This window comes from Elephas maximus, chromosome 6 (assembly GCF_024166365.1).
Source record: "Elephas maximus indicus isolate mEleMax1 chromosome 6, mEleMax1 primary haplotype, whole genome shotgun sequence".
NCBI classification, from domain to species: domain Eukaryota; kingdom Metazoa; phylum Chordata; class Mammalia; order Proboscidea; family Elephantidae; genus Elephas; species Elephas maximus.
This window is the reverse complement of record NC_064824.1, coordinates 60022088-60050019: the sequence shown is the minus strand read 5'-3', so window position 1 is coordinate 60050019 and position 27932 is coordinate 60022088. Positions and strand designations below refer to the sequence as shown.

General features: G+C 36.3%; 1 protein-coding gene across 1 annotated transcript; it reads right to left on the bottom strand.

Moving 5' to 3' along the window:
- Window positions 1-1695: 1695 nt before the first annotated feature.
- GCA (grancalcin) lies at window positions 1696-20908 on the bottom strand. The gene is made up of 8 exons (XM_049887313.1): window positions 20781-20908; window positions 17385-17558; window positions 11637-11706; window positions 7064-7107; window positions 6631-6778; window positions 3590-3703; window positions 3216-3274; window positions 1696-2376 (listed from the first exon to the last, which is right to left on the bottom strand). Exons 1-8 carry the CDS (start codon window positions 20805-20807, stop codon window positions 2350-2352), a joined length of 663 nt encoding a protein of 220 aa, XP_049743270.1. The 5' UTR covers window positions 20808-20908; the 3' UTR covers window positions 1696-2349.
- Between the last annotated feature and the right edge of the window lie 7024 nt (window positions 20909-27932).

Here is a 27932-nt window from a genome sequence, read left to right as displayed (position 1 = left end):
ATTCATATTCCAGTCATGTTTGTCACCAAACTATTTAATCTTTAGTATTAGGATGTCTGTTTGTCTCCATTATTTTAAAAGCACCAAGAGAATGAATTACAATCTTAGTATAAAAATACTGGTAAAATTATTCTTTATGCCTAATGTTTTTATAAGATTGTTTAATGTGAAGTGTAAAAGAGTTACCTATTAAGATGGATCAGCATGGAACATTAGTTCTACTAGAGAAAGGGATTCTGTGGTCAAAAAATGTTTGGAAAAAAACTGGGTCAAATAAAGTTAAACCCAATTTGATTTACCTTAAGTGAGAGTTTCCCAAATGTGTTTGGCCATGGAAACTCCTTCACAGGAATGTCGTTTGGAAAAGGACAAGGTAGAGGCTTGTGTAAACAGTGCTAACACAAAGTGTCATTTGGCAGAAATGCATAGGAGCAGTATCATATGTCATTTTTAAAGTGTGCCTTCAACTATGAGCTTCCAACGAAGGGAAGTATCATATTTAACCTGAGAACAGTACAGTAACTCCACTATCTTCAGCCTGGAAATTAAAATTCCAGGTTGACGAATCACATCATTACCCTTATTCAACATACAGTGTGGTTAACATTTGCTTTTTCCTACAAAATTTCCAATTAAAATTCAGTATTTTTTATGGCTCAGTTAATGTCCTATCACATTACCAAATATACATTCATGAAAAAAAATTAAGTCAAAGTAAAAAATTATCTGCTCACATTTTCTTATAAAACTGATCAAGTGAATTTTACAGCCAATTATATAAAATTATCAATGTCAAAGTGGCTATACCTTACGTCTTTCCAGGATTTATAAAAGTGAAAGCTGGCTTAAAATTCTGTAAATATTATGACAGTACCCCTTCAACATACTGCCATCCATCCTCCATCCTTTATGAAACATGAAGTTTTATAAAAGCTATATATTAATTCAATCAACAGTCATACTAAAATTATGTCAATTTGTATTCACCTTTAGGCTAGAAGATACTCAGTTAAAGCACAAGAAAAATATGTGGCTTATTAACATTTCATTAAGAAAGACAGTTTGCCAAGAAAGGGACTGAACTAATTAAGAGAGTACCGGAATTCTACTTCCCAGTTTACTTAGTAATACCACTCAGTAATGTTGCTGTAATGCCTACAATGGAGTCCCTGGGTGGCGCAATGGTTTATTGCTTGACTACTAGCTGAAAGGTTGACTGTTCGAACCCATCCAAAGGCACCTTGGGAGACAGGCCTGGCGATCTGCTATGGAGCAGTTCTACTTTGCACACATGGGATCTCCACGAGTTGGAATCGACTGATGACAACCAACAACCACGATGCGACCATGCTCAGTACCCCACCTTAACGCAAATGCACTCAAAATACTTACCTAATCAAAAAAAAAAAAAAAAACCACTGGCTATTGTTTTTATGTAAGTCAAACTTTTTATTTTTGAACATTTAAACAAACTAGTAGATTGATTACTTAACTTTGTAAACAGTTGGCATTACTACATATAAACAATTTAACAGAACAAATTTAAATCTTGACATTTCATTAAAAATATGCTTTCCAGAAAATTTAGATTTAGAGAAAGATGCCATTTTAGGTTATCCATATTGAAAAACTGTTTTAATTATTCAAGAATTTTTTTTTTCCACAGAAGATAACAAACGTATTGAAGGTAAGTGTACACTGCAAAAAATAAAAAGGGAAAAACAATGCCTCCTGTAGTCTCATTTCACTATGATTTATGGTCCACCTAAGGCTAATTAGTATAAATTTTTAGGAACTCTGATTTTCTTCTTCGTAAAGCAAAGACCCATGCAGTTCTGTTCTTTGAATACGTGATGAAGGGACAAACCCTGGTAAAAACATGGCATAAAATCCAGGTTTCCCCTTCAGGCTGGCCCCTAAACACCAACAACTATAAACGAAATTTGAAAGTATAACATGTACACTTCAACTAAATATAAATTAGTTTTATCTAGGCTTTCATTGCTTAGCTTCTTATACAATCTATCTTGTAAGTACATTCCCCTAAGCTTATATTGTTAAAAGTTAAGGCTAAGAAGTATTTACATCAATTAATTACAGAGCAATATTTGATGACATTATGCAGATATTTGTAAAGTGATACTTTTCTAAAAGCAGCAATATCCCAGATACAAAGACATCTTTTTATTGCTTGAACTGTGCACCAAGGTAAACACACATATAGAGAGAAGTGATTTAACAAGAAGAAACATAGCAAAGACCCGAAAGCTTTAATTCAAATTAGTCTAATTCAGTTCTTCTACACAGAAGAATTCACAGTAATTTCTTTAGCCTTCAAATTCCAGAAATTCAAATTGCCATGGTGCCCTGCAAAAACTAAAACAAGCAAAATTATCAGTTAGCAACAATACAATGATTTTTCACTCTGTTTGATTAATTATATTTCATGGAAGCATTTTCATAACAGAGGAAACTTTCAGAAGTTTCTAAGACTTGTAATTCAAACCAGTATATACTAACTAGTAAGGTAATGCTGAGCCGATAATTTCTACCAATAAATATAACATACACAAAACAACAAAAAACCTGAAAAATTAAAGCATATGTGAAATACAAATTTCCTATAACTTCAATTTTTTAAAAAAACTAGAATTGGATTCAGCAACCACTTGAAATGAGAAATAAATAGCTTCACTGTGTTATAAATTAAAATGTCCTATCTCCCTTAAAAGAAATATCACCACAAGTAACTACTTTTTATAAAAGGAATGGTAGTTTTAGCCATTAAAAATGATTTGGAAGATGAACTGCCAAAAACTTAACAATCAGAAAATTGAAAAGTATTTTAACATTTAACATAAAGTCAAATAGATATCTGTACCAATAATGAATCTTATATATGTGCCTGGCTGAAAAAAATAAAGAAAAATAATATGGTCAATAAAATATATTACTCCCAGTATAGATATTACAGAGCCCTGGTGGTACACTGGCTGCTCACCAAAAGGTCAGCAGTTCGAATCCACCAGCTGCTCCCCGGAAACCCTATGGGGCAGTTCTACTCTGTCCTATGGTGATGATAAGTCAGAGCCGACTTGACAGCAACGAGTCTAGTTTTTTTGGTTTATAGGTACTACAAATCCCTAAATGTTTTTTGTAACTATGAACACATACAACACAATATAAATATCAAAAGTGTTAAACAGCATACTCACATCATCATATAGGAAATTCGCAAACCCTTGTTGCGAGTGGTCTCTTCTCCTAAAGAAATCTTAAAATGAACAAAAATTTCCTTTTTTATTATAATTTAAAATCTATAGTTTCAACTACCTAGTGTTCCCAGTTCCTAAAAACTGAGTAATTTCATATTCAATTAAATCTTAAATTATCTTATATCCCACTTTCCAAAACCGAGCTGTAATCATTTTTCACTATTTATATTCCTAAATGTTTAAAATTTTAAAACTCTGATTAGATTTAGGGGTGAATAAAGAAAAAAACACATTATAAACAGACTGAAGAAAATGAAAGACTATTCAAGAAAGACAGCTACAAAATACTGTACCCATTTTAAAATCGCAAATACCTGTCAATGCTCGAAGCTTCACACAGCAAGCAACATAATCATCAAAGAAAATTCTGCCATTCTTGCTATAACGTTTAACAATAGTAGTTAATGTTTGGGAACTTAATCTATAACCTAAAAACAAGAGATTAATAAATTAAAACTTCTAAAACTAACCAGCATAAGAATACTCATAACACTACATTCTCCTTAATAAAGTTGTAATACAAAATAACTTTTAAAATGCATTCCATAGAAAATGTATAGTAGAAACAAAACACATTCAGATAGAAACTGACCTAAGACTTCATTATTAACACTGTAAGTGGTACATAAGTATCATAATTCTAGCATTGTAATAAAGTCAAAGCTAAGGAAAAGAAAATAATTATCTTCTTGTGTATTTAAAATATATTTTGATTCTAAAAAAATGTCTAGAATATCTCATAGGTTTTATGCTTCAATATTTCAATTCAGTAACTCTCTAGGTCTTTAAAAATATCAAAGGAAAGATTATTAGTGGTCTTTGCTATATTTCAAATAAACTTTCTATTAAATATATAACTTGCAAGGATCTTTTACAGCCAAAGAAAATTTGAGGATCAACATGGTTACCTGGGAAGGGAAGAAACAAGCCAATTTTATTCCTTTGTATTCTATAACCCTTATTCTATTTCTTCACACACTGTAATCTTAACCACAACCTTCTTACTGTATTTCTTTGGTTCTATTTTTTTTTTTTTTTATGTTGTGTTGTTCAGTCTCAGGGTCTCCAAACTTTTACGATAATGTGCTCCTATCAGTAAAAAGATTTTAAGCACTGACTCCTGTTATATGTGTATTTATTTAGTTTTAAATTCTATACATGTATTAAGGAGCCCTGGTGGTGTACTGGTTAAGCACTTGACTGCTAACCAAAATCTCAGTGGTTCAAAACCATCAGCCGTTCTGCAGGAGAAAGATATGGTAGTCTGCTTCTGTAAAGATTACAACCTTGGAAACCCTTGGAGTAGTTCTACCCTGTCTTATAGGGTCGCTGTGAGTCAGAATCGACTTGTCAGCAGTGGATTTGGTTTTGGTTTATGTATATTTTAAATATAAATAATCAGATAGCAATACCTGTATAACCTGAACCTGTTTTTGAGTCAATTCTGGCTCATGACAACCCTAAAGACAGAGTAGAACTGCCCCATAGAGTTTCCAAGGCTGTAAATCTTTAGGGAAGCAAACTGCCACATCTTTCTCAAGTGGAGTGGCTACTGGATTCGAACTACCAACCTTTCCGTTAACAGTTAAGTACTTTAACCACTGACCAACAGGGCTCCTTCAAATATACACAAATATTGAAATTTATAAAAATAAAAAATACATAAATATAAATAATAATTAGAAATAGAAATGAATATATTCTACTTGCTGTACCTTCTACGATTCAGAATCAACTTGATGGCAATGGGTTTGGAATTTTTTTTTTTTTTTTTTTGGTTTGCACCTCTATAGATTATTCTATGCATTTAATGAGATGAATACACCTTATGGTGGAATATTCTGGCTTAGGTATTACATATTGGCATTATATATTACTAGATCAACAGACTTTGATAAAAGATAATAATCTGTTCAAATAATGAAAATAAATACAATAGGAGAAAATTCTATGTGCAATTATAGTAAAATTTAACCCAGGAAACTTGATAAAAGTAAATGAACGTAAAGGGATAAATGCAGAGGAAAGGCAACTAAAGCATGCAATGTAATATAATACACAAATGCATTTTGAGCTTCCTATTAGATAATTATGTTTTGTATTAGATAGTTATGATCTGGATGTGATACTGATAAAATTAAGATTTTTCCATGGTACTCTCAGCAAAATAACTGGAATGTTTATGAATTTATTTGAAGATGTTAATTTTAAAAATCTAGAACACCTTTTTTCCTATACTCAATTACTTATTTGAAGTCCTTGGAGGTTTTTGTTTTTACAAAAGATTATGTTATTTTACCAAAATTATGCTGAATTAAGGATCAAGTTTCATCCAGCAGGTACTAAAGCTCTAGAGTGAGCTATACATATTTATATGAGGAGAACTGACCCTAAAATCAACAATATTAAATTGTCTATTTATATAACAAAACAAAAATATCACCAGTTTTGACTCCTTTAAATTGGAATTTAAGATAAGTCTGCATGAGTTGGGTTCAGATTTTAACTTTCAAAGAGATAAAACACAATGTCTTGTGTTTTAGAAATAAGGGTAATTAAAATCACAAGGGTAATGACAAGAAAAATACTTCAAAGGGCATTAACTGTAAGCAAATTAAACACCATTATATATGATCACTTTTTTGAAAAACGTATACCAAGAACCTTAGCTTATATGACCAAAATAAAATTATATTATTTTAAAGTATTCTAAAATGCAAAATTCCCATTATGAGGTATTTTGGTATATACTCTGTGTTCATAAGGAAAAGAAAACAAACAAACATGGCTTTTACTGCTGAAAACCTAAACTATAACTATAACATAGAGACTTGCAATTGATTCAGATAGCCTTTCCTCCCAGTTGAGATACTACCAAGTCACGAGAGAATATGGTGAGTACTAACAATTAGAGGCATAAATTTAATCAACAGAGAAAATTCAGAAAGTATTTTACTAACCAGCATATACGTAACATATAATCTTTTGAAAAATCATAGTTAAAATAGTTTTGTTAAAGATCGTTAGTCAGGACAGGAACCAGTAGAAGGGACACAGGGAACTTGGGGTAGAAAGGGGGAGCGTGCTGTCACATTGTGGGGACTGCAATTAATGTCACCAAACAATATGAGTATAAATTTTTGAATGAGAAATTAACTCGAGTTGTAAACTTTCAGCTAAAACACAATAAAAAAAAAAAGATCTTTAGTCAAAATTTACAACTTGAAATCAAACTAGGCAAAGTTGGTAAGACAATATATCCCTTTATTATTTAGCAAATTAAAGCAATTAAAATTCATCTTATCAAAGAAGAAAATGAAGCTGAATCAATTCTAAAGAATTCTAATATTCTTACCCATAGCTGCTATGGCTTGACGCATTTCACGATGCTCTACATAGCCACTTCGGTCTTGATCGATGGCTATGAAGTTTTGCTTCCAGGCATTAAGAGCTGCGAAAAGTTCTTTGAATTCATCAAATCCCATTTTTCCTGTGTAATCCCTCTGGTAGTTTATTAACAAAAATAACTTTTGATGCCAAAGAAAACCAACATGACCCAAAACTTCAAATCACTGATTAAAAAATTAGCATGTTTCTGTAGAATCAGCCAAATTTATCATATAAATAGATTTCAATGTAAAAACATAAAAGATGGAATTCAAGCAGGATCTCACAATGTATTTTTAAACTCTCCAATTTACTACGGTCATTTATAACTAACGACTAGCTTAATATTAAGAAAGAAATCATTTCATAGTCTAGTATTTTCTATTTTTATTCAAGGATACATCCAACATGGCAATCATAATTCTGCAGGTTTCCAAACTGAAAGCTGTAAAATATATTCAATATTTGAATTGGAATCTGCCCAATCTATGTAAAATTATGACAATATCGTTTTTCAAAACAAAACATTAAAAAAATTACCAAAATTCATAATCACCCCAATCAACAAACTTCTAATAAGTATTAGGCATTCATGGTAAAAAAAAAAAAAAAAAAAGACTGAAATAAAAATTACTACCTTCAAAACTGCTCACAGTCTATTGAGGGGATTAAGGAAACTCAGTGAACTATTAAAAATAACTAAGAAATACTGCTACAGAGAAGTCACACTTGGCTTTGCCTAGAACCTAGGGAGAAAGGGAAACCCTGGTGCTGTAGTGGTTAGCAGCTATGGCTGTTAACCAAAAGGTCAGCAGTTTGAATCCACCAGGCGCTCCTTGGAAATCCTATGGGACAGTTCTGCTCTGACTTAAAGGGTCATGATGAGTCGCAATCGACTCAACAGCAATGGGTTTGTTTCTTCTGGTTTTGGGGAGAAGGATTTCTGCCTTCATAACACAAGTGGGAAGTGGGGTTTAAGTAGAAGTTAGGCATGTATTCAGAGATCATAGAAGTTGGAGGAGCAGAAATCTGGTTACAGCTCAGGGTACATGTGAAGGAGTGGCATATGATGAATTCAGAAAGGCAGATAAGAACCAGATGCTGACGATCTCGAATGTCATGCTAAAGACAGATGGAAGTAACTGAAGGATTTTAAGAAGCATAGTAAAATGACTTGGTTTCCATTTCAGAAACTTCACTTTACAAGGAATAGACTACAGACTAAAGTGAGATGATACGGACGTAGGTAAATCATTTCATAGTTTATTGTAAGAGACCGAGTAAGAAAAAATGAACACTAAACTGAAACAACTGGAAATTGCGGGGGGGGGGGGGGGGGCGGAGAAAAGGAAGGCAAAAAAAGAAAAAATAAGAATGAATTATCTTAAAGTCAAGGGTCATTAGAAATATTAACAATCTCATGTATATCAGTATACGATGAGATACTATGTCAGTAGAGTTCAATAAAGCTTGTTTTTGTTGTTAGTTGCCAATTCCAACTCATGGCGGCCCCATGTGCGCAGGACAAAACTGATCCACAGTTTTCAAGGCTGTGGCCTTTTGGAAGGAGATCACCAGGCCTGTCTTCTGAGGTGTCTCTGAGTGGTTTCAAACCATCAACCTTTCAGCTAGTAGTTAAGTATTTAACTGTTTGCACCACCCAGGAATAACCCAAATAAAGCTTACAAAATTGTTATTAGTAACTTCCTAAAAAAAGAAAATAAAATTTAAAAAATTAAGTTATATTTATTTTACTATGTGATAAATATTTTGAATTTTTAAAAAGAATTTATTTCAGCTAAATTTTAGACCCACTAAAGAAAAAGTATGAAAGACTCCTCAAGTTAAAATAACTGATTTTTTAAAAAATGTTCAGTATGGTGTCAGTGTTAGTCAGTTACAGTGTTGTGAGACTGACACCTCATTTGGTAAGTATTTACTATGAGCCTGCAGCCACCAGCCTTTAGGAGCCCTGGTGGTGCAGTGGTTAAGAGCTTGGGTGCTGGCCAAAAGGTTAGCAGTTTGGATTAACCAGGTGCTCCTTGGAAAGCCTAAGGGGCAGTTCTACTCTGTTCTATAGGGTCACTATGAGTCAGAATCAAATGGACAGCAACAGGGTTTTTTTTTGTTTTTAATGAGTTAGTTATTGGGTGTTAGGTGATGTCACATAAACTGAGGCCCAGACAATTACGTTTCTCAAGTTCATAGGGTTAAGAAGTAGAACAGTTAGAACTGGAGTCCAATGTTCCTTTCTTCATACAAAAACTACCTGGGTGAGGGGATATTACTGAGAAATCTATGGAATGACATTCCATTTTTTTGGTCAATAACACCGTTTTGACTCTACAGTTAACATGGTTCACACTCTAAATGGAAGAATCTGAACTGATAACAAATGGCAAAAGCAGAATTGGTAAATAAACAGATTTCAATCCCAGAATAGGATAGTGTATAGGCAGTCCCCGGGTTATGAACATCCAACTTACAGACAACTCACACTTGCCCTTTAATGTTATGTGAATTTTCCCTCACTTTGAAACGATGGAACCAACCCCTATTCATGACAAACTCGTCATCACAATCACTTTCACTTGGTGCACATACAGCTTTTAAATCACTGAAAAGGCTCTGAGCCTTTTCTTGCACTAAAGTACGTGTTAGGCTAAATAAGAACTGTTAGCACCTGTTCTGATTTACCTACGAAATCCACTTAAAGACACAGAAGGGAACGGATCTTGTTCATAACCTGGGGGCCGCCTGTAGGTATACGATTAAATATTTGTCAGGGGAGATATATAATTTTCAGGAAAGATGACAGATTTTCACTCCCTCTCTGAGCTCCATTAAAACTGGCATTAAAATGATTTTTAAAAAGGTATAAACCTTTAGAGAAAAGAGAATGAGAGGGCAAATAAAAACAAAAGAATTTTGGATAAATGGGGGCTCACTAATCTAAATCTAAGAAAGTAGATTCCTGAACCAACAATGAGAAAAGCTAAGAAGCAGTCTAGTTACGCTGGAGAAGGCCCCAAATGCTCAAGAATTGGCAGTACTTCTGAAAATGAGTGTGAAATTGAAGCTAACGACAGAAGGACTGGCTAAAACTCCTCTTGAGATGCATTTAGAGCCCCAGTCCCCTCCCTGCCTCAGCTCAGTTGCATGGCTGCCACTGCTATGCCCAACCCACCAGAAGTCTGGAGTTACAGTCTCTGGAAGAGGGTCTATGGGCTGCAGGATACCAGGCACGGTTGAAGACAGGGCTTTGTACTAATAACAAAGCAATTAGATACCAATTTACAAAAGACTTGAGAACCCTGCTGAGTCCTCATTTCCAGGCAGAATACTGTAGAATCAATCCAAGAGTAAAGTCCTAAAGATACTAACACCCACAGCTCCACCACAAAACTTTCCCACCAAAGTACCATACACTGGAACCCACAACGAACAAGCCTAACCATGATCCCAGAAATGAACTTCTAAACAGGTTTTTCAGTTAAATATGAGTAACCAAGGATCATCAAACATCTGCGAAAAGCATCTAACTTGAAAAGCAGACCAAAATAAACAAACTTAAAAAAACAACTTAGAGTAACAGATGTTATGTAGAAAGAAGAAAATGTAAATTAAAAAAAAAAAAAAGAATTTTTATTAAGTCTCAGGAGATGAGAGGAAGTTATATCCATTAAAAAAAAAAAAAAAAGAGTAGAAGCTCCTGGATATTAAACACATGATAGCAGAAATGAAAAACGCAATAGAAGGTTTCGGAAACAGAGCTGAGGACATTTCCTAAAAAGTAAAGGAAAAAAAAAAAAAAGGAGAGGAAAGATTGGAAAAGTAAAAGACCCAGTCCAAATAACAGGCATTCCAAAAAGAGAAATTGGAGAAAACATCTATCACTGATGAAAATTTTCCAGAAATAAAGCAAATGAGCTTCCAGGCTGAAAGTGCCCGTGGAGTTGCCTGCACAACACAACACATCATTGTGAACCCTGTGAATACTAGAAACAAAGAGATCTTACAAGCTTCCAGAGGGAAAAACAAGCCACATACAGGCAGGAAACAGAAAAATAAAGCAACAATGTGAGCTAGAACAAGGAAGCAATACCTTTAAAATTCTAAGTGAAAAAGATCTGTAACCCAGAATTCTGTACCTGGCCAAACTATCAATTAATTGTGAAGGTAGAAAGACGATATTTTCAGATATGTAAGGTCACAAGAAATTTACCTCCCATGCACTCCTTTATTAAAAAGCAACTTAACAATATGTTTCACCGAAACAATAACGTGAACAAAGAAACAGGACAAGAAATGGAGTAAATGAAAGATCCAACTCAAGAAAGAAGGGAAAGTCATGTCCAGAATAATGGTGACGAAAACCCAGGAAGCTAGCCATTCACACAGTGCATCAGAAGTCTCCAGGAGAAATTTCTTCGGGATGGTGAAAATGATAGAATACCTGACAACTATTAACTTCAGGGAGAGCAAAAAGTTACATAAAAAGGAAAAACAATCATATTTTATCATAAAACACCGTTATGCATAGTATTTACGTAGTTAAATTAAGGTAAATACTATTGATCTAATCAAAATCACTACATAAGCATACTGGAAGAATGGGAGAACGGGGCCTGGCCCTGCATAGAGCACAGAATGAGAGAGCAATCCTCATCTTCCACAGCAAGACATCGACTGATGACCATTAAATCTGAAAATCAATAGCAATACCAGCAGGCTATTTAGCGATCTGGATGCAAATTCCAAAAGAATCAGGTGAAAAAGGATGCCTCTAAGTGGTTGATGTCGGGGAGCTAGGAAGGCACAAGGAACAGTGACTTCCACAACACACTTTGCAAAATTATTTCAGTCTTTAAACTATGAGCACGTATAACTGTGATAAAAACTTAAAGTATGGGGACAAAAAGTTAGAAAATGAAACTACTACTCCAATTTTAACAGGGAGAAAAAAGATCTCACGAGAGTAAGTTCCACTAATTCCAGACCGTGTCAAACATCTCTGAAGTTCTTCGGCATCTACTTCACCATCCTGTTCAAAACAAAACAAACAACAATATATATATGTATATATACACAGAGAGAGAGAGGAGAAAGAGAGGAGAGAAAGTGAGAAATAATATATGTATAAACTGATTTTCTGTGGATTTGTATAAAAGCATATTAAGATGTTAATTGGCTGTTCTAAATCAATAAATAAATATGCATTTTTCAAAACATTATTATCAAGTACAAAATTCTAGGGCTAATTACTGGCAACACTGGCATATTACAGAACATCAAACAACATGAATAATTGTTTCATAATTAAATTACATTCTGCTTTTTTAAGCATTTAAAATATAATTTCTATTCAATACTTCTGAAAAATGGCATAATCACCCTTTCTTATAATAACTCAAAGTAATATCTTATAAGAGTCATTATACTTCTACTTAAAACAATGAGAAATGTGCCTAAATATCTCAATAGCCTTCCCAGTCATGCTCATTTAAAGGGAGATTATTTCTAAATGATATTGAAGCTTTGGCTGGAAGGGGAATTTTTTCCCCCACCGTTAGTTACCCCCAGCAAAACTTCAGAATTCTCCTGCATTTTGCTGCTATTCTTCTGATTAATGCCCAATCCTGTCCGAACTTAAAATAAATATTAAAATGTTTCATGCAAACAAGAAATCACAATGGAAACAAAATAGGTAAAACACTCATTTGCTGCAGTACCTCAACCTATTTCCTACAAAAATACAGGGCAATGTAATTCACTTGACAACTTCACATACAATGGCATCAATGTGAAACAACAACTAGGAGAAAGAATCAAGGAGGCCAATTTAAAACATATACTTCCTTAAAAGCCTAAGAAACAAGAAAGTGCTTTATAAACTAGTTCTATTAAGTATTATAAACACTCTCTATATTTTAATTGCTCTTTGGCAAGGAACACCTTATAACAAAAATTCCACAGGTTCTTACAAGAATTTAAAAAATACTGAGAAGCATTCTTCTTAATGGTGCACTCCCTACTTGCAGGGTATCTAAGTGCTCATTTCTCTAGCGTGCATGTTTTGGGAATATTGCTTGATACTAAGTTTTTAAATTAGAAAATTATAATTTTTAAAATTTAGCCACATTTTCAGATCTGAGGTTAGGTTAGGAAGTTTATCCTCAAATGAGGAGGACTTTAGAAGAAATTTCTGACATAGTTTAACTAACAATTACCTACTTCTCTATTATACGTCCCGTGGCAACAGTTTCAAACCATTATTACATGTCAAGGCTCTTGTGAAAACTATGAACACACTTCTAACATGACCCAAGCAGGAATCAACAGTAAAAAAACACACCAATTAAGTCTGACAGCTGCCACTGTCAATACCATCTCTGTAAAAACAAATACAAATGCCCAATTGTTTTTAATCACTGCAGAGTATGTTTTAAAAGACGATCTCGCACAAATTATTAAAACAGAAGAAACGGTAGGAAGTGATTTTTTTAAAAATTGTCTTCTTGTACTTCGAAGGTAACATGGTTATAAATTACTTTAGTCTTTAATCCTTCTTAAGTGGAAAAATCGTATTCTACCTGAGAATAAAAGGATTAGTCAAACTTCTAAGTTTTCTCTCATTTTTTGTATAAAAATAATGCATTGTGCAGGCAACAGGCTCAATCTCACAGCTTTCTAGAAAAGAGAAATTTGAATTTACTAAAAATTTAGACCAGCTCAATTAAAATGAAGGGATATTAATCCAGTATGGTCCGGGGATAGTTTCTGTTCAAGCATGAGCTGCTTCAGTAACATTTCATACAAAAGGTCAACTTAGCCCACAGAAGAAATTTCTCTAACTTCTATACTTTCAAGAGATATACCAAAAGGAACCTTGAAGAGTGTGAAGGCTCTTTTGTAGGAAAAAGAACAAAGTTTATAGAGAAAGCAAAGTCGAAAAAAACGTAGGTTCCAAAGATTCTAATGATTTCATTTTCCTTGGATCCACGAATCAAAAGACATATTGCATTTGGGCAACTCTGCTGCAAAAGACCTCTTTAAAGTGTTGAAAAGCAAAGATATCACCTTGAGGACTAAGGTGCACCTGTCCCAAGCCATGGTGTTTTCAATCACCTCATATGCATGCGAAAGCCAGACAATGAATAAGGAAGGGTGAAGAACTGACACCTTTGAATTGTGGTGTTGATGAAGAGCACTGAAAATACTGTAGACTGCCAAAGAAGTACAACCAGAATGCTCCTTAGCGGCAAGGATGGCAAGACTACATCTCACATACTTTGGACATGTTATCAGGAGGGATCAGTTCCTGAAGAAGGACATCATGTCTGGTAACATAGAGAGTGAAAAAAGAGGAAGACCCCCAATGAGTTGGATTGACACAGTAACTCCAACAATGGGCTCAAGCATAGCAACAACTGTGAGGATGGCGCAGGACCAGGCAGTGTTTTGTTCCATTGTGCAGAGGGTGCTTTCGGTCAGAACCGACTCCATGGCACATAACAACAAAGATTCACAAAAAAGTCATTATAAGTTTAAGAATATAAAAATAATTTGGGTCTCTGTTAACCCTTTTTGAGGTGAATGAAAACTAAGAAACACATCTTAACTATTTCTTCACCCACAAAATAAAAGATTAGTTTTCAATTCCATGTATCAAATTTCTACCTGCTCATTTATCTGCAAGTCAAGGCCCTGGCTTTCTTCCCACTGCTTTGCTTTGCTACAAGGTAGATGGCAGTCTGTTGATATGACTCGTGCTTCACGAGTACATGTGCATTCTTTCTACCAAAAACTATGTTAATCATTAACAGAGTTGAGATCTAAATGCTATAAAATTTCAGGAAATTCTCCATTAAATTCCTCAATAGGTCCCAGAGCAGTTTCAGTTCTTTTATAAAATTTTCATCTTAAAAAAGTTTTATAATAGACATAAGTCCAGTCACTGAAATATAAAATGCTTTGCTTCACATTAAGTTGCTCTACTAAATACCTGGAGACATTGGCCGTGCAGTGGTAGAATTCTTGCCTTCAAAGTGGGAGACCCAGGTTTGATTACTAGCCAATGCATCTCACACACAACCACCACCTGTCTTTCAGTGGAGGCTTGAGTGCTGCTGAACAGGTTTCAGCAGGCTTCCAGAGTAAGATGGACTTGGAAGAAAGGCCTGGAGATCAACTTCTGAAAATCAGCCAGTGAAAACACTATGCATCACAATGGCCCGATCAGCAACCAATTATGGGGATGGCACAGGACCAGTCAGTATTTCATTCCATTGTGTACTGGGTCATCATGAGTTAGGGACGAACTCAACAGTAGCTAACAACAACACTAAACGCTTGCAGGTCTGTCTAGTGTTAATTCTTATGGGAATTCCAGAACATTTAATTGTGCTCGTGAGAAACCTGTACATAGACCAAGAGGCAGTCATTCGAACAGAACAAGGGGATATTGCATAGTTTAAAATCAGGAAAGGTGTGCGTCAGGGTTGTATTCTTTCATCATACTTATTGAACCTGTATACTGAGCAAATAATTTGAGAAGCTGGACTATATGAAGAACACAGCATCAGGACTGGAGGAAGACTCATTAACAACCTGCGATATGCAGATAACACAACCTTGCTTGCTGAAAGTGAAGAAGACTTAAAGCACTTACTGATGAAGATCAAAGACTATAGCCTTTAGAATGGATTACACTTCAAAGCGAAGAAAACAAAAATCCTCACAATTGGACCAATAAGCAACATCACTATAAATGGAAAAAAAGTTGTCAAGGATTTCATTTTACTTGCATCCACAATCAATGCTCATGGCAGCAGCAGTCAAGAAATCAAACAACACATTGCATTGGGCAGATCTGCTGCAAAAGACCTCTTTGAAGTGTGAAAAAGCAAAGATGTCACTTTGAGAACTAAAGTGCACCTGACCCACACCATGGTTATTTTCAATTGTCTCATATGCATGCAAAAGCTGGACAATAAACAAGGACGACTGAAGAAGATTTGATGCATCTGAATTATGGTGTTGGCAAAGAATACTGAAGATATCATGCACTGCCAAAAGAGTGAACAAATCTGCCTTGGAAGAAGTATAGTCAGAATACTCCTTAAAAGCAATGACAGTGAGACTTCGTCTCATATACTCTGGACACGTTATCAGGAGGACCAGTTCCTGGAGAAGGACATCATGTCTGGTAAAGTAGAAGGTCAGCGAAAAAGAGGAAGACCCTCAATAAGCTGGACTGACAAAGTGGCTGCAATGACGGGCTCAAACACAGCATAATTGTGAGGATGGCACAGGACTGGGCAGTGTTTCATTCTATTGTACTTAGGGTTGTTATGAGTAGGAACCAACTCGATGGCATCTAACAACAACAACAGTGTTAATTTGATAATCCATTCTTTCTCCATCATATACTGAATTCAGGGGTAAGTTTCTGGGTTTCCTACTCTTTTGTATTATATGTTTACATTTATACTAGGATCACACTATCACAATTATTCTAATTTTATTATGACTTATTATTTATTTTCAATGATACAATCTACCAGATAAACTTTAAAATAATTTTGTAAAGTGCCAAAAAAAAAAAACTTTAGGAATTTGATTCAAATTACATTAAGTTTATTAGCCAGTTTGGAAGGAATTCACATCTTATAATACTATATTCTTTCTGTTCCTTAAAATTTACTCAACACTTTTTTAATACCAAATGCAATTAATAACTGATACAAATGGGTATAATACACTACTTACTTAATTTCACTTGAAGTTTCAAATGTTGTATAGCACTATAATTATATGAGCGTAAAAGAAAAAAAAAAGCTTGACCCCTTATCACAATATTGCCAAGAATTCACCCACAGAATTCATGTACCTCATTGACAGTCTTATATTTCCCAAATGGACATAATAAAATCACCTTTTAAATATCTGTTCAAATTTATTAGGGACTAATAACATGCTAATGCCAGGACCAATAATTAACATCATATAATCTTCCCTAATTTTTAATTAAAATAGAAACATAAATTCCAACATGATTATTTTGATAATTAGCTTTGATAATTTTCTAGCCATGAAAAGTTAAAATTACTATAAATGGTATAACTTCATCCTGTGGAAAAAAAGTAATTTTACAACTTGAATAAATCAATGAATTTTTGAAGTGTTTTCTTATTACACTCTTTGACATGTTTAGGTTTTAACTGAGTTTTTTTTTAATGGAATTAATGCTCAAGTTCAAAGTCTTGTTCCTTGGAACACTAACTTCTAAAAGCCTCTTCCCTCAAATTCCTCATTTATCTTTATAGTGTCAATCAGCCACAGAGAATAAGATGCTTCTAAAAACACAGAAAGGAAATAGAAAGATTCAACTGATAGAACAAAAAGATAATTCAAAAGATGATAAGTTTTGGTTGAGGAGTTTTGGCTGAGTAGGCTCCTGTAGAATTTTAGTAAGAGAAGCATACTAAGTGAGGAAGTCAATTTCCACACTACAAAAAAACTGCTTCCTCTTTTAGTCAAAAGAACACTGAGTTCAGGCATCACATCAACAGGCTTTTTAAAATGAAATAAGTTGACTACTCTCCTCTCTGATCTCAGAAAGAACATTAGTCTAGATAAGTTTCAATAAATTTCACACACAGTTAAAATGACACAATAAATTAGCATTTATTTTAAAATAACAATGGATTTAGTTCTCACCTGTCCAGCAACAACAGTGAAGTAAGTCCACATGGGGTCACTAGCTGAGGGATAACTGTCTGAAAAGGCCGGGTATCCAGGGTATCCACCGGGGAGCACGTGTGGATCTGTTCCTGGCAGTGGCTCTTCAACTTCTATTTGCAATCCTGGCATATGAACTTCAAAATCTTCAAACTGTCAGAGTGAAAAAGCAAGAATTGAAATAGTTACCAGAAGCTTCCAAACTTACCTACCGCAAAAGCACTTTTAGCCACAAAATGCTAGATGTCTTACATTAAGACATGATTCAATTAATGGAACATATTTTATCCAGCAATCAACTTTAATTTTTAAAGTAGTACAAATGAAAAAATAAAGGTTCTACCCATCGAACACTTAAATCTTAACAGAAGAATAGGAGGAACAATTTTTTAAATAGAAGAAAATTTCACCTGTAGGGAAACGAAGAAGTACACCTCAAAAACATACTTAGAAGAATATCTGGTAAATATAATGAAACTGTCAGCTAATCTTGGGAAACTTCGTAGAGCTGAAATGCCCTCTCTCCAAGAAAGGATTTATTTTTAAAAAAGCATGAGGGCAATGAAAAGGTCAATTAAGTGATGATTTCAGCAGTAGTTCTCTTCAACACTAATAATAAGAATAACAACAACAAGTAGATAATATTTATTGAAAGCTTTTTATATCCCAGTACTACTATAAGTATTTTCCATCTATTATATTATTTGATTTTTCAAACAACCTATGGGTAGTAAAGTAATGTACCCCTTTTTTACAGCAGAGGGCCAAAAACTTCAAGAGTTTTCATGAATTGGTCAGTCAAATAGCTAGTAAGGAATAACCCATGTATTCAAATGTAGATAGTCTGACCTCAGAGGCTACTAGCTATTTATTTTCTACGGTGGCTATAATAGAAACACTGGTGGTGTAGTGGTTAAGAGCTACAGCTGCTAACCATAAAGGTCAGCAGTTTGCATCCACCAGGCGCTCCCTGGAAGGCCTGTGAGGCAGTTCTACTCTGTCCTATAGGGTCACTATGAGTCATAATCAACTTGATGGCAACAGGTTTTGGGTTTTGTTTTTTTTTTTTGAGGCGGCTATTTTTTTTTACAGTTTATCTCTTAATTTCTAGCATCAAATATTTCCCTTATTCACCTTGGAACTTGGTATGCATTTTTAATACCTTAGAAAGGCATTTTACTCAGCCTTTTTATAAGTCTGGAGCAGGAAAAAGATCAAGTCTGTTCATTATAACATTTTGAACAAAACTCTTCTTGATTTATATCCTTGAAGGATGAACAGAAATTGTCAGGAGGGAAAAAGAGAAAAGAATTCCAAGTATGGGGGAAAAGATTTAATGTAGGAACCTACAAGTAGTTTGGGAGTCCCTGGGTGGTACAAATGGTTAAGGAGCTCAGCTGCTAACAGAAAGGTTGGAAGTTCGCGTCCACCCAGAGGCACCTTGAAAGAAAAGCCTGACAATCTACTTCTGAAAAATTAGCCATTGAAAACCCTTTGGGGCACAGTTCTACTCTGACACACATGGGGTCACCATGAGTTGGAATCAAGCAGAATATCTACCAAAACAAATAGGTCTAGCAGCTAACATATTATTTTATATTTTGTTAAAAGAATTTAGAAAACATAAGGAAGTAAGATGTGGATTGACTATAATTAATGATACATAAAACAGCTTTAAATACCTCATCGAATAATATGCTCTGTGTAAATAGACTGTGTAAATTTTATCTGTAAATTTTAACCAACATATCTTACCATAGTCCCATTACATTTAAAAGAATCAGTGCCACTAGCTGTTTGAGAGTATATTTCTCTATAGCTTCTAACGAGTAGAGTATCATCAGTATGAAAAGCACTGAAAAAAGCTGCTTGTGTTTAAATGGAAACCCTGGTGGCGTAGAGGTTAAGTGCTACACCTGCTAACCAAAGGGTCAGCAGTCTGAATCTGCCAGGTGCTCCTTGGGAACTCTATGGGGCAGTTCTACTCTGTCCTATAGGGTCACTATGAGTCGGAATCAACTCGACGGCACTGGGTTTGGTTTGTGTTTAAATAAACAGAAAAGGGCGTTTTAATGTTCAAAACACATACAGAAATTCTCTTTGCTCTCATGGAACTTTCCATCGATTGCAACCATTCTTTGACAAAAGTGGTACTAAGAAAGAATGTATGAAAATTTGTCATTACTCTCATCACCCTGCTCTACCATATATATATTATATATATTCACATATATATGAATTCGGAACACCCCAACAGGAGTAAAAATAACACATTTCTAACAGCAATCTTCACTCTTACGAAAATGTGCAGAAGACTGGGAAATCTTAAAAAGTCCCATGAGTTTACGCTATCTTGATTAATCATTAAAGGTGGCTTTGTCTTCTTTAGGCACCTTACACTTCCTTAGTATGTTTAAGGATGAATGAGGGCTAAACACTGTAAAGTAGAAATGCCAGTAGGAACCCTGGCATGTTTCCAGGCAAATCAATTATAGGAATGAGTATGTTCATTCCCTTAAAAAAAATAAAAATTTTCACATACATATATTCCCAGAGGTAGGAGTAATCTGTGTGACCGGCACTGTTATGTGCCAATATCAAGTCTACATTAAGTACTAGTGAAGCTCAGTGTAGGTAAAAACAAATAGAGATAAAAACAGAAATCTACTATTTGCTACCCACACTCCAATGGATCACCTCACACCCTACTTTATGAACACAAAATATGCTCACTCCACCTTGGAGAACATTGGCAAATGCTGAAGGTTTGAGTTCCTTTTTTAAATAGGAAGTGCTAGCCACCAGGCTATTATAATTACGACACTTCACAACTCTCAAAGGCGACAGAGAATATTACGACACAGTTATGTAAGAAAGTGTAACAAAAAAAGTCCAGAAAAACAGGTTGCTCTTGGTGTAACAGGAAAAATTAGGAAACACTTAGAGCATATCTTCATTTATTTATCAGCAACTTAAACAGAAAACAAGAAGTGGTCAAAAATGCGGAAAAAGGACGTCCAGCAAAAACTGTGCGGGGTGTGGGTGGGCCACAAAAGATTAATGGAATTAAAAAAGGGTGCTTTATTCCTCCATTCCAGGAATTTCCAAAAACACATCACATCCTCGGCTCCACAAGCACGCTCCTTAGCGGCCGTCAGGGACCAGAGCACCCTCGGATTCCCCCCGCCCCCGCCCCCGCCCCCGCCCGCCCGGCCGCTGTCCCGGCTCCTGTCACCGCCAGGAGTCCCGGGGCAGCCGGGTGCCAGGGGCGGAGGAAGGAGGCAGCGGCAGAGGGCGGACTCGGCACCTTGGCACCGCCCGCAGGGCGTCACACCCCGCGGGGGCGAAGGCCGCGGCGAGGCGGCCAGGACTCACCCCTCCTCCGTATCTCGGGTAGGCCATGACGATCCGCGCAGGCGTTAATCTCCCACTCAGCGTCCGCCCCGCTGGGAAGAAGGTGAAGGTGCAGGTGAGGCCGAGATAGACTCTGGCAGCCTCTCCACTCCCCCGACCCGCCCCCCCGGGGCTCAGCCCCGCCCTGCTCGGTTCCGATTGGCTGTGACCCGCCCCTCAATGCTCGCCGTCTCAAAGCCCGCCCATTCCCAGAATTCAGCCCCTCCCTTCTCGGCTAGGACTGGCTTCCTCCCGCCCCTCGGAGCTCGTCCCTACTTGTTCCTTACTGGTGTGCTCAGATCTCGGGCCCTTTCCTCATTAAAACGCGAGGCAACATTTGCCCCGGTGAATTCCCATCTTCTTTGCAAACAAAGACCGTTCAGGCCGTTACTGTGGGACTTTCTTTTCTCCTTGTTGTTGTGTGCCATCCAGTAGGTTCCCATTTTAGCGACCCCACGTGTCAGAGTAGAGTTTCCTAGGCTGTAATCTTTAGGGGAAGCAGATTACCAGGGATTTTCTCCCGAGGAGCTGCTTGGTGGGTTTGAACCGCCAGCCTTTGGAACTGATAACCATTGAGCCACCTGGGCTCCTTTTCTCCTTAGAAGACAGGCTATGACTTATTTAATATCACTCGTACATATCTATGAATTTAAAAACTTGCAGAGTCACTCGTGTTTACTTTTATGTACTGTAGACATAGCGTTATCAAAACCTTGAAACTGTAACCACACCTAGGCCCACAACCAGAGTGATCCTGCGATAAAATCCTCCTAGATGCTAGGTTGTTTGTAGGGTTGCCAGGTTTAGCAAATAAAAACACAAGATGCCCAGTTAAACTTGAATTTCAAATGAATAACAAATAATTTTATACTGTAAGTGTATGCCCGTGCAATATTTGGGACAGATTTGCACTAAAAAGGTACCCAAATACCCAGTGCCGTCGAGTCGTGATTTTCAAATAAACAATGAATACTAAAAAGGTATTTTTTATCACTCAGTGAAAAGTTAAATGTTCAATTATTTTGGTAGTAGGTATACATTAAGTAGTAGTAATGGACAGTTCCGCTTTTTTCTGGAACTGAGATGAATTATGTAACCCTGGTGTGTAAAAAAAAAAAAAAAAAAAAAGATGACAGCAATTTAAAACAAAAAAATCAACAATATAATTTCAACTGTTCTCAAGGATTAAAATGTTGAGTAAAAATTAAGCTGTCAAAAACAGTGATAAATATTTATTAGTGAAGGAAATCAACCTTGCAAAGCTCAGTACATCTTGCACACCACAGTAGAGGAACTTCTTGAACCTTGTGAAACCTAATTTTATCAGGAAGAGGCAGAGGAAAAGGAAGATTGCTAATGAACAAGCCACTCTTGAGAAAGTGTTAGTTCCTCTAACACAATAAGAAATATTTTAGCCAATTAAGTTAACATTGGGATAAATAAATACATGGGGGGGGGTGACAAAATTTACTTGTTAAAAGAATGTGTGACTCATTAAGTCATCAAATAATAACGGTATCCCAAAACAGAACGAATCATTGCAAAGGTTTATTCCAATTGGATAACTACATTTTCAAAGAAATTTTGCAGAAAGGATTGATCGTATTACATTTATAATGTTAATCTAATTTTATGGCCAGAGTTTTTGTGCATGTTCTTTTCATCATAATAGCCTTACTTATAAGTATTACATTTGCATATGTTGGGATTCAATTTCCATGGTCTCTTGTACTTCCGAATGTTTAGTTTTAAAGATACCGATAGTGTGTATGTCCCTTGGGAGCAAAGAAATTTATTTGCGGTCCAAGGTAATAAAGATAATGTCTCCCTCTAGGGCAAAGTTTGGGTAGGTTTGCTAGCAGCCTGTTTAAAAGATTGGAGTTTCCTAATCTCCGGGTTCCTCCCTTCCAATGCAAATCCACTGCGTGCTTAGCATCCACCTGACTGTTCCACATCAACCTGTGAGACTTGGGGCCAATGGGAATTTGATGGGAATATGAGTTCATGCTGCCTCTTATCCTGTGAGTAATAAAAGTCCTTTGCCTCTGACCTGGGACTCTCACATCTTCTACGGAAATCTATGAAACTGTGGCAGGCTAACTTGTTAGCTTGCAATAGGATAAAATCTCAAGTGCACCTTTCTTGACAGTGCACCTCTTTCTTAGACGAAGAGCTACCCAGGGAAATTTCTGACATCTGAAAAACTGAAAGGAGTTTCGACATCACAATCTGCAGCATCTCTGTCTCTAAACCTAGTGTTCTAGATGATCAATTTTCTAGTATAGGAATTTGAAAATTTAAATAAGCCCATAAAGGGTTTAAAAAAAATAATAGTTATCATAATTTGAGACTATGATCCAGTTAGCATTTTGTGAACAATAGCATTTTATGAAAATGTAATATATAGAAAGCAATTTTAAATCATATTTTTTTCTTTTCAGAAAATGTTCCACTATTTTATTAAAATAACTGATATATAAATACTATGATAGGTACTCTGTGTTATGAGGCATTATTCTTCACAACAACCCTATCAAATTTAATCAACAAGACACCAAACCAAGTGACTCATAGTGATCCTATATGATAGACTACAACTGGCCCTATGGGGTTTCCAAGGCTGTAAATCTTGACAGAAGCAGACTGCCATCTTTTCTCCCACAGAGCGACTGGTGGGTTCAAACAGCTGACCTTTCGGTTAACAGCTGAGCACTTATTATCCCCATTTTACAGGTAAGGAAACTAAAGTAGAAAATTGAATATACCCTGTGAATGTGACCTTGCTTGGAAATAGAATTTTTCTTCGAAAATGTTATCAGTTAAATTAACTGAGTCATACAGGATTGGGGCAAGTCCTAATCCCATCTGAGCAGTCCTACAAAAAGGGAGAACAGAAACTGAAACAGAATCACATGGGGTAAGATGCCATATGAATATAACTCACAGTTGCATAGTTAGTAGCAAAGTTGAGATTAGAACACATACAGTCTGGATGTGGCATCTGGGCTCTTAAACAATACATTTCCTCTTCTCTTCCCACCCTCAGCCATAAGAGGAAAAGGTTTAAAGAGTAGAAAATGGGACACCAGTAACTAGAGCAATAACCAAGAAAATACATTGTTTTGGCCAAGACTGGCCAATCTAATGGCTTCTCTTTCATAGGATATACGTTTTCTGGTGACCATAAAGCTCTCATGATTATGTCGGCCTGTGAAGTTTCTTCTGTGTCTTGGTGGCCTTTAGTCGTATTGTAATTAGTATTGTAAGTTAAGATGGCCATCACAACCTAAGCACTGAATTAATTGTGGTTCCCTTTCCCACCTGTTGCCAGCTTATTTTCTCTTTCCCTCCACATGAATTAGGAAAGAAAGCAGGGAAATGGAGGGAAACAAGGGTACCAATTTCACTGATCTTCAGCAAGATTCAGTCCCAGAACCAAAGCCTACCTCCCTCATATAATTCATGTATATACTAAATACTGTAAATAAAACATATCAGCTAATGAAAAAGAACACTAATGGTGCTCATTTTCTATCACTGATAAAATTTCATATAGATGAAATAATACATTTATGCAGCAAATATTTACTGAACACCTATAATGTAGCACTGTTTTAGATGCAAAACAACACAATAATGGTGAGAGGGAATACTCTTGCCCTTGTGGGGCTTATGTTCTAGCAGGAAAAACAGGTAATAATAAATAAAAATAATGAATAAGTAAATTGGAAGGTATCTTTGGTACAGGCTATGGAAAACAGGAAACTAAAGCAAAGTTAGGGGTAGAGAGGTGATAAAGTAGGCTGTAGTACTAAACTGGGTGCTCAGGGTTGTCCCATTAAGAAGGTGAGGTTTGCGCAAAGACTTAAAGGAGAAAGGGAGTTAGACATGTAGATATCTGTAGGGAAAGTGTTCCAGGAAGTGATAGAGCTAAGGTTATAAGGCAGAAAGAAACCTGCCTGCCTGCTTGAAGAAAAGCAAGGAGGCCAGTGAATCAGGAGTGGAGTGAGCCACAGGGAGAGTTAGTAAGAGTGGTTACAGAACGGGGGCATTGGGGCAGGTCTTGGGGGCGGGGGGAGGTACGTACAGGCCATCATAAGCACTTTCATTTATACTCTGGGTGAGATAGGGAGCCACTGAAGGGTTTGGAGCAGAAGTGGCACATGCTATTGCTATGACTTAAATTGAAAAGAATCATTTTTTCATTCTATGTTGAGAATAGGCCAAAGGGGTAAGTGTTATTATGTACCTTCAACTCATAGCGACCCTATAGGAAAGAATAAAACTGCCCCACAGGGTTTCCTAGGCTGTAATCTTTACAGGAGCAGATTGCCAGGTCTTTTCTCCTACAGAGCAGCTGGTAGGTTCTTACCTCCAACTTTTCGGTTAGTGGCAAAGCACTTAACCATTGTGCCACCAGGGTTCCTTGGGCTAAGTATATAAGTATAAGCAAGGAAATCTATTAGTGAGCTGCTGGTAATCTAGAGATGATGGTGTTGTGGGTTAAACTATGTTCCCCCAAAAGATATGCTGAAGTCCTAACCACGGTACCTGTGAATGTGACCTCGCTTGGAAATAGAAGTTTCTTTGAAAATGTTATCAGTTAAATTAACTGAGTCATACAGGATTGGGGCAAGTCCTAATCCCGTCTGAGTAGTCTCACAAAAAGGGAGAACAGAAACTGAAACAGAATCACATGGGGTAAGATGCCATATGAAGACCCATCTACAATCGGCAAAAGAGTGGTAAGGATTGCCAGCAGAAACCAGAAGCTGGGAGAGAGTCGTGGAACAGTTCCTCTCTCAGAGCCCTCAGAAGGAATTAACATGGCCAATACCCTGATTTGGACTTGTAGCCTCCAGAATTGTGAGACAATAAATGTCTGTACTTTAAAGCCAGCCACATTGTAGTATTTAATCAGGGCGGTCCTGGGAAACTAAGACAAATAATGGCTTGCCAAGGGGTAGCAGTTGAGATGGTGAGAAGTGTGATATTATTATTCTATTTTTAGGGTATATCCATTGCCATCGAGTCGATTCTGACTCACAGCAATCTTATAGGACAGAGTAGAATTGCCCCATAGAGTTTCCAAGGAGCATTTGGTGGATTTGAACTGCCGAGCTTTTGGTTAACAGCCATAGCATTTAACCACTACGCCACCAGGGTTTCCATTTTTTTTTTTTTAGGGCATAGACAGTAGAATTTACTGATGTTTTGGGTTTTCCTTTTAATGAAATGGTGAAAACAAGGAGTTGTTTGGGATGAAACCAAACTAAGAGTCAATATTGGACGTTGTGATTGTTAAGATTGTGTGTCAACTTGGCTGGGCCATGATTCTCAGTGTTTATATATGATCACTCCCATGAAGAAATCTGCTTTGAATAGCCCATCAATTCAAAGGGAGTTTCCTTGGGGGTGTGGCCTACATCCAAACATAAGCAGACATTCTGGCTTTTTGCTTGCTCTGGATCCCGTGGCTGCCTCCTATTCTTCTGACCTCTGGCTTTTGGGACTTGAGCTATCAACTTATCTGCTGATCTTGGGATTCATCAATCTTCACAGCCTGAGATTGGGAGCCCTGCTCTCCGTTCTGCCCATCTTGGGTTTGTCAGCCCCTGCAGCTACATGAACGAGGAGACGCCTTGTGGCCTTGCCTGCCAATCTTGGGATTTGTAGATCTTCACAGCCTGTGAGCGAGAGCCCTGCTGTCTGCAATCTGCTGATCTTGGGTTTGCTAGCCCCTGCAGTCACGTGAATCGAGAGAAGCCTCTATCCTAATCCGTGGACTTGGGACGTTCCAACCTCTACAATCACATGAGCTATTTCCTTGATATAAATCTATGTATATATTTATACACTTTACTGGTTTTCCTTCTCTAGAGAATGCAGCCTAAGGCAGACGTGTTAAATTTGAGATGCCTGGGAGGCTTCTAAGTGGCTATGTTAGGTAGGTTGTTAGTCTGGGAGGCTGGCTGGAATCAACGGTTCAGCTAGTAAGTTTGCCTACCATCTACCCAGCATCTGGATCTTAACAGGTTTTGTTATTCTCCATTTGATACATATATTTAGCAACTGTGGAGAAGTGGTGAGTAACTTTGCTTTTTTTCCCCTCAAAAATGGCCCTGAAATGAACACTAATTGCTAGTGCTGGTAATGAAAGTGAGAGGGGCCTGAGAAATGTATGCATCTTTGATATCATTGCCCATAATAATTAATGAATAATAGAAATAGCTTAATGACCTAGTAGATTAAAGGTTTAGCTGTTATATATGCAAAATGATTCTGGCAAGGTTTAAATCCATATAGCATTTGGAAAATACACAAAATCTGAATGGTGAAGAAGAGGGGACACTTAGTCATAATGTCCACTGTTGCATTGTCACTGGGGATCTGCTCTACTGTTTATCTACTTCATTCTAAAATGTATTCACATGGGTTTCTTGCTATAGATTTAATTGATACGCATGTTATATTTATCATACTTTCTCCAGAAATTAGTTGTTGTGTTTTTAATATTGAATCTTGAAGGTTATATATGTGTTATTTGCATAAGGCATAAAAATATGACAATATAAAATGAAGCCATCCAGTAACAACTTCATTATAAGCCCAAAGCTGTTTCTTTCAGCAGCTACCTAAGGGTGACTGCCCACCAGTGAGGACAAAGAGAAAACAATAAGTTTCCAAAGAAGATAAGAATAAATGTTATTTACCAATTTCTCTTTTTTGTTTTTCTCAACCAGCCACTTGACAAATTGACCTTTCTTCAGTTCGGCTTTCAACAACACAGTTTTCTGTTTCTAATTGTGGTAATATTAAAATACTCTTTTGGCAGAAGCACAAACTCTAAAGCAATTTAATAACAGTGGTGTATATATGAAAAGTGTCAACAGGGCCTTTCAGAAAGGTGGTGAATGGTATAGTTTTCAAATATATACATCCTCACTTTGATTATTAAGCCCTATTAAACAATTTGGATTCAATGCAAACTTCCTGAGAAATGTTATATACAATGTAGACCACTGTATGTGGTCACAACTAATAAGACCTGCAACACTATGACTAATAGCCTTGACAAAGTAATCTGTTACTCAGGCAAGATTAGAAAAATATATTTTAAATTTTAAATCCATG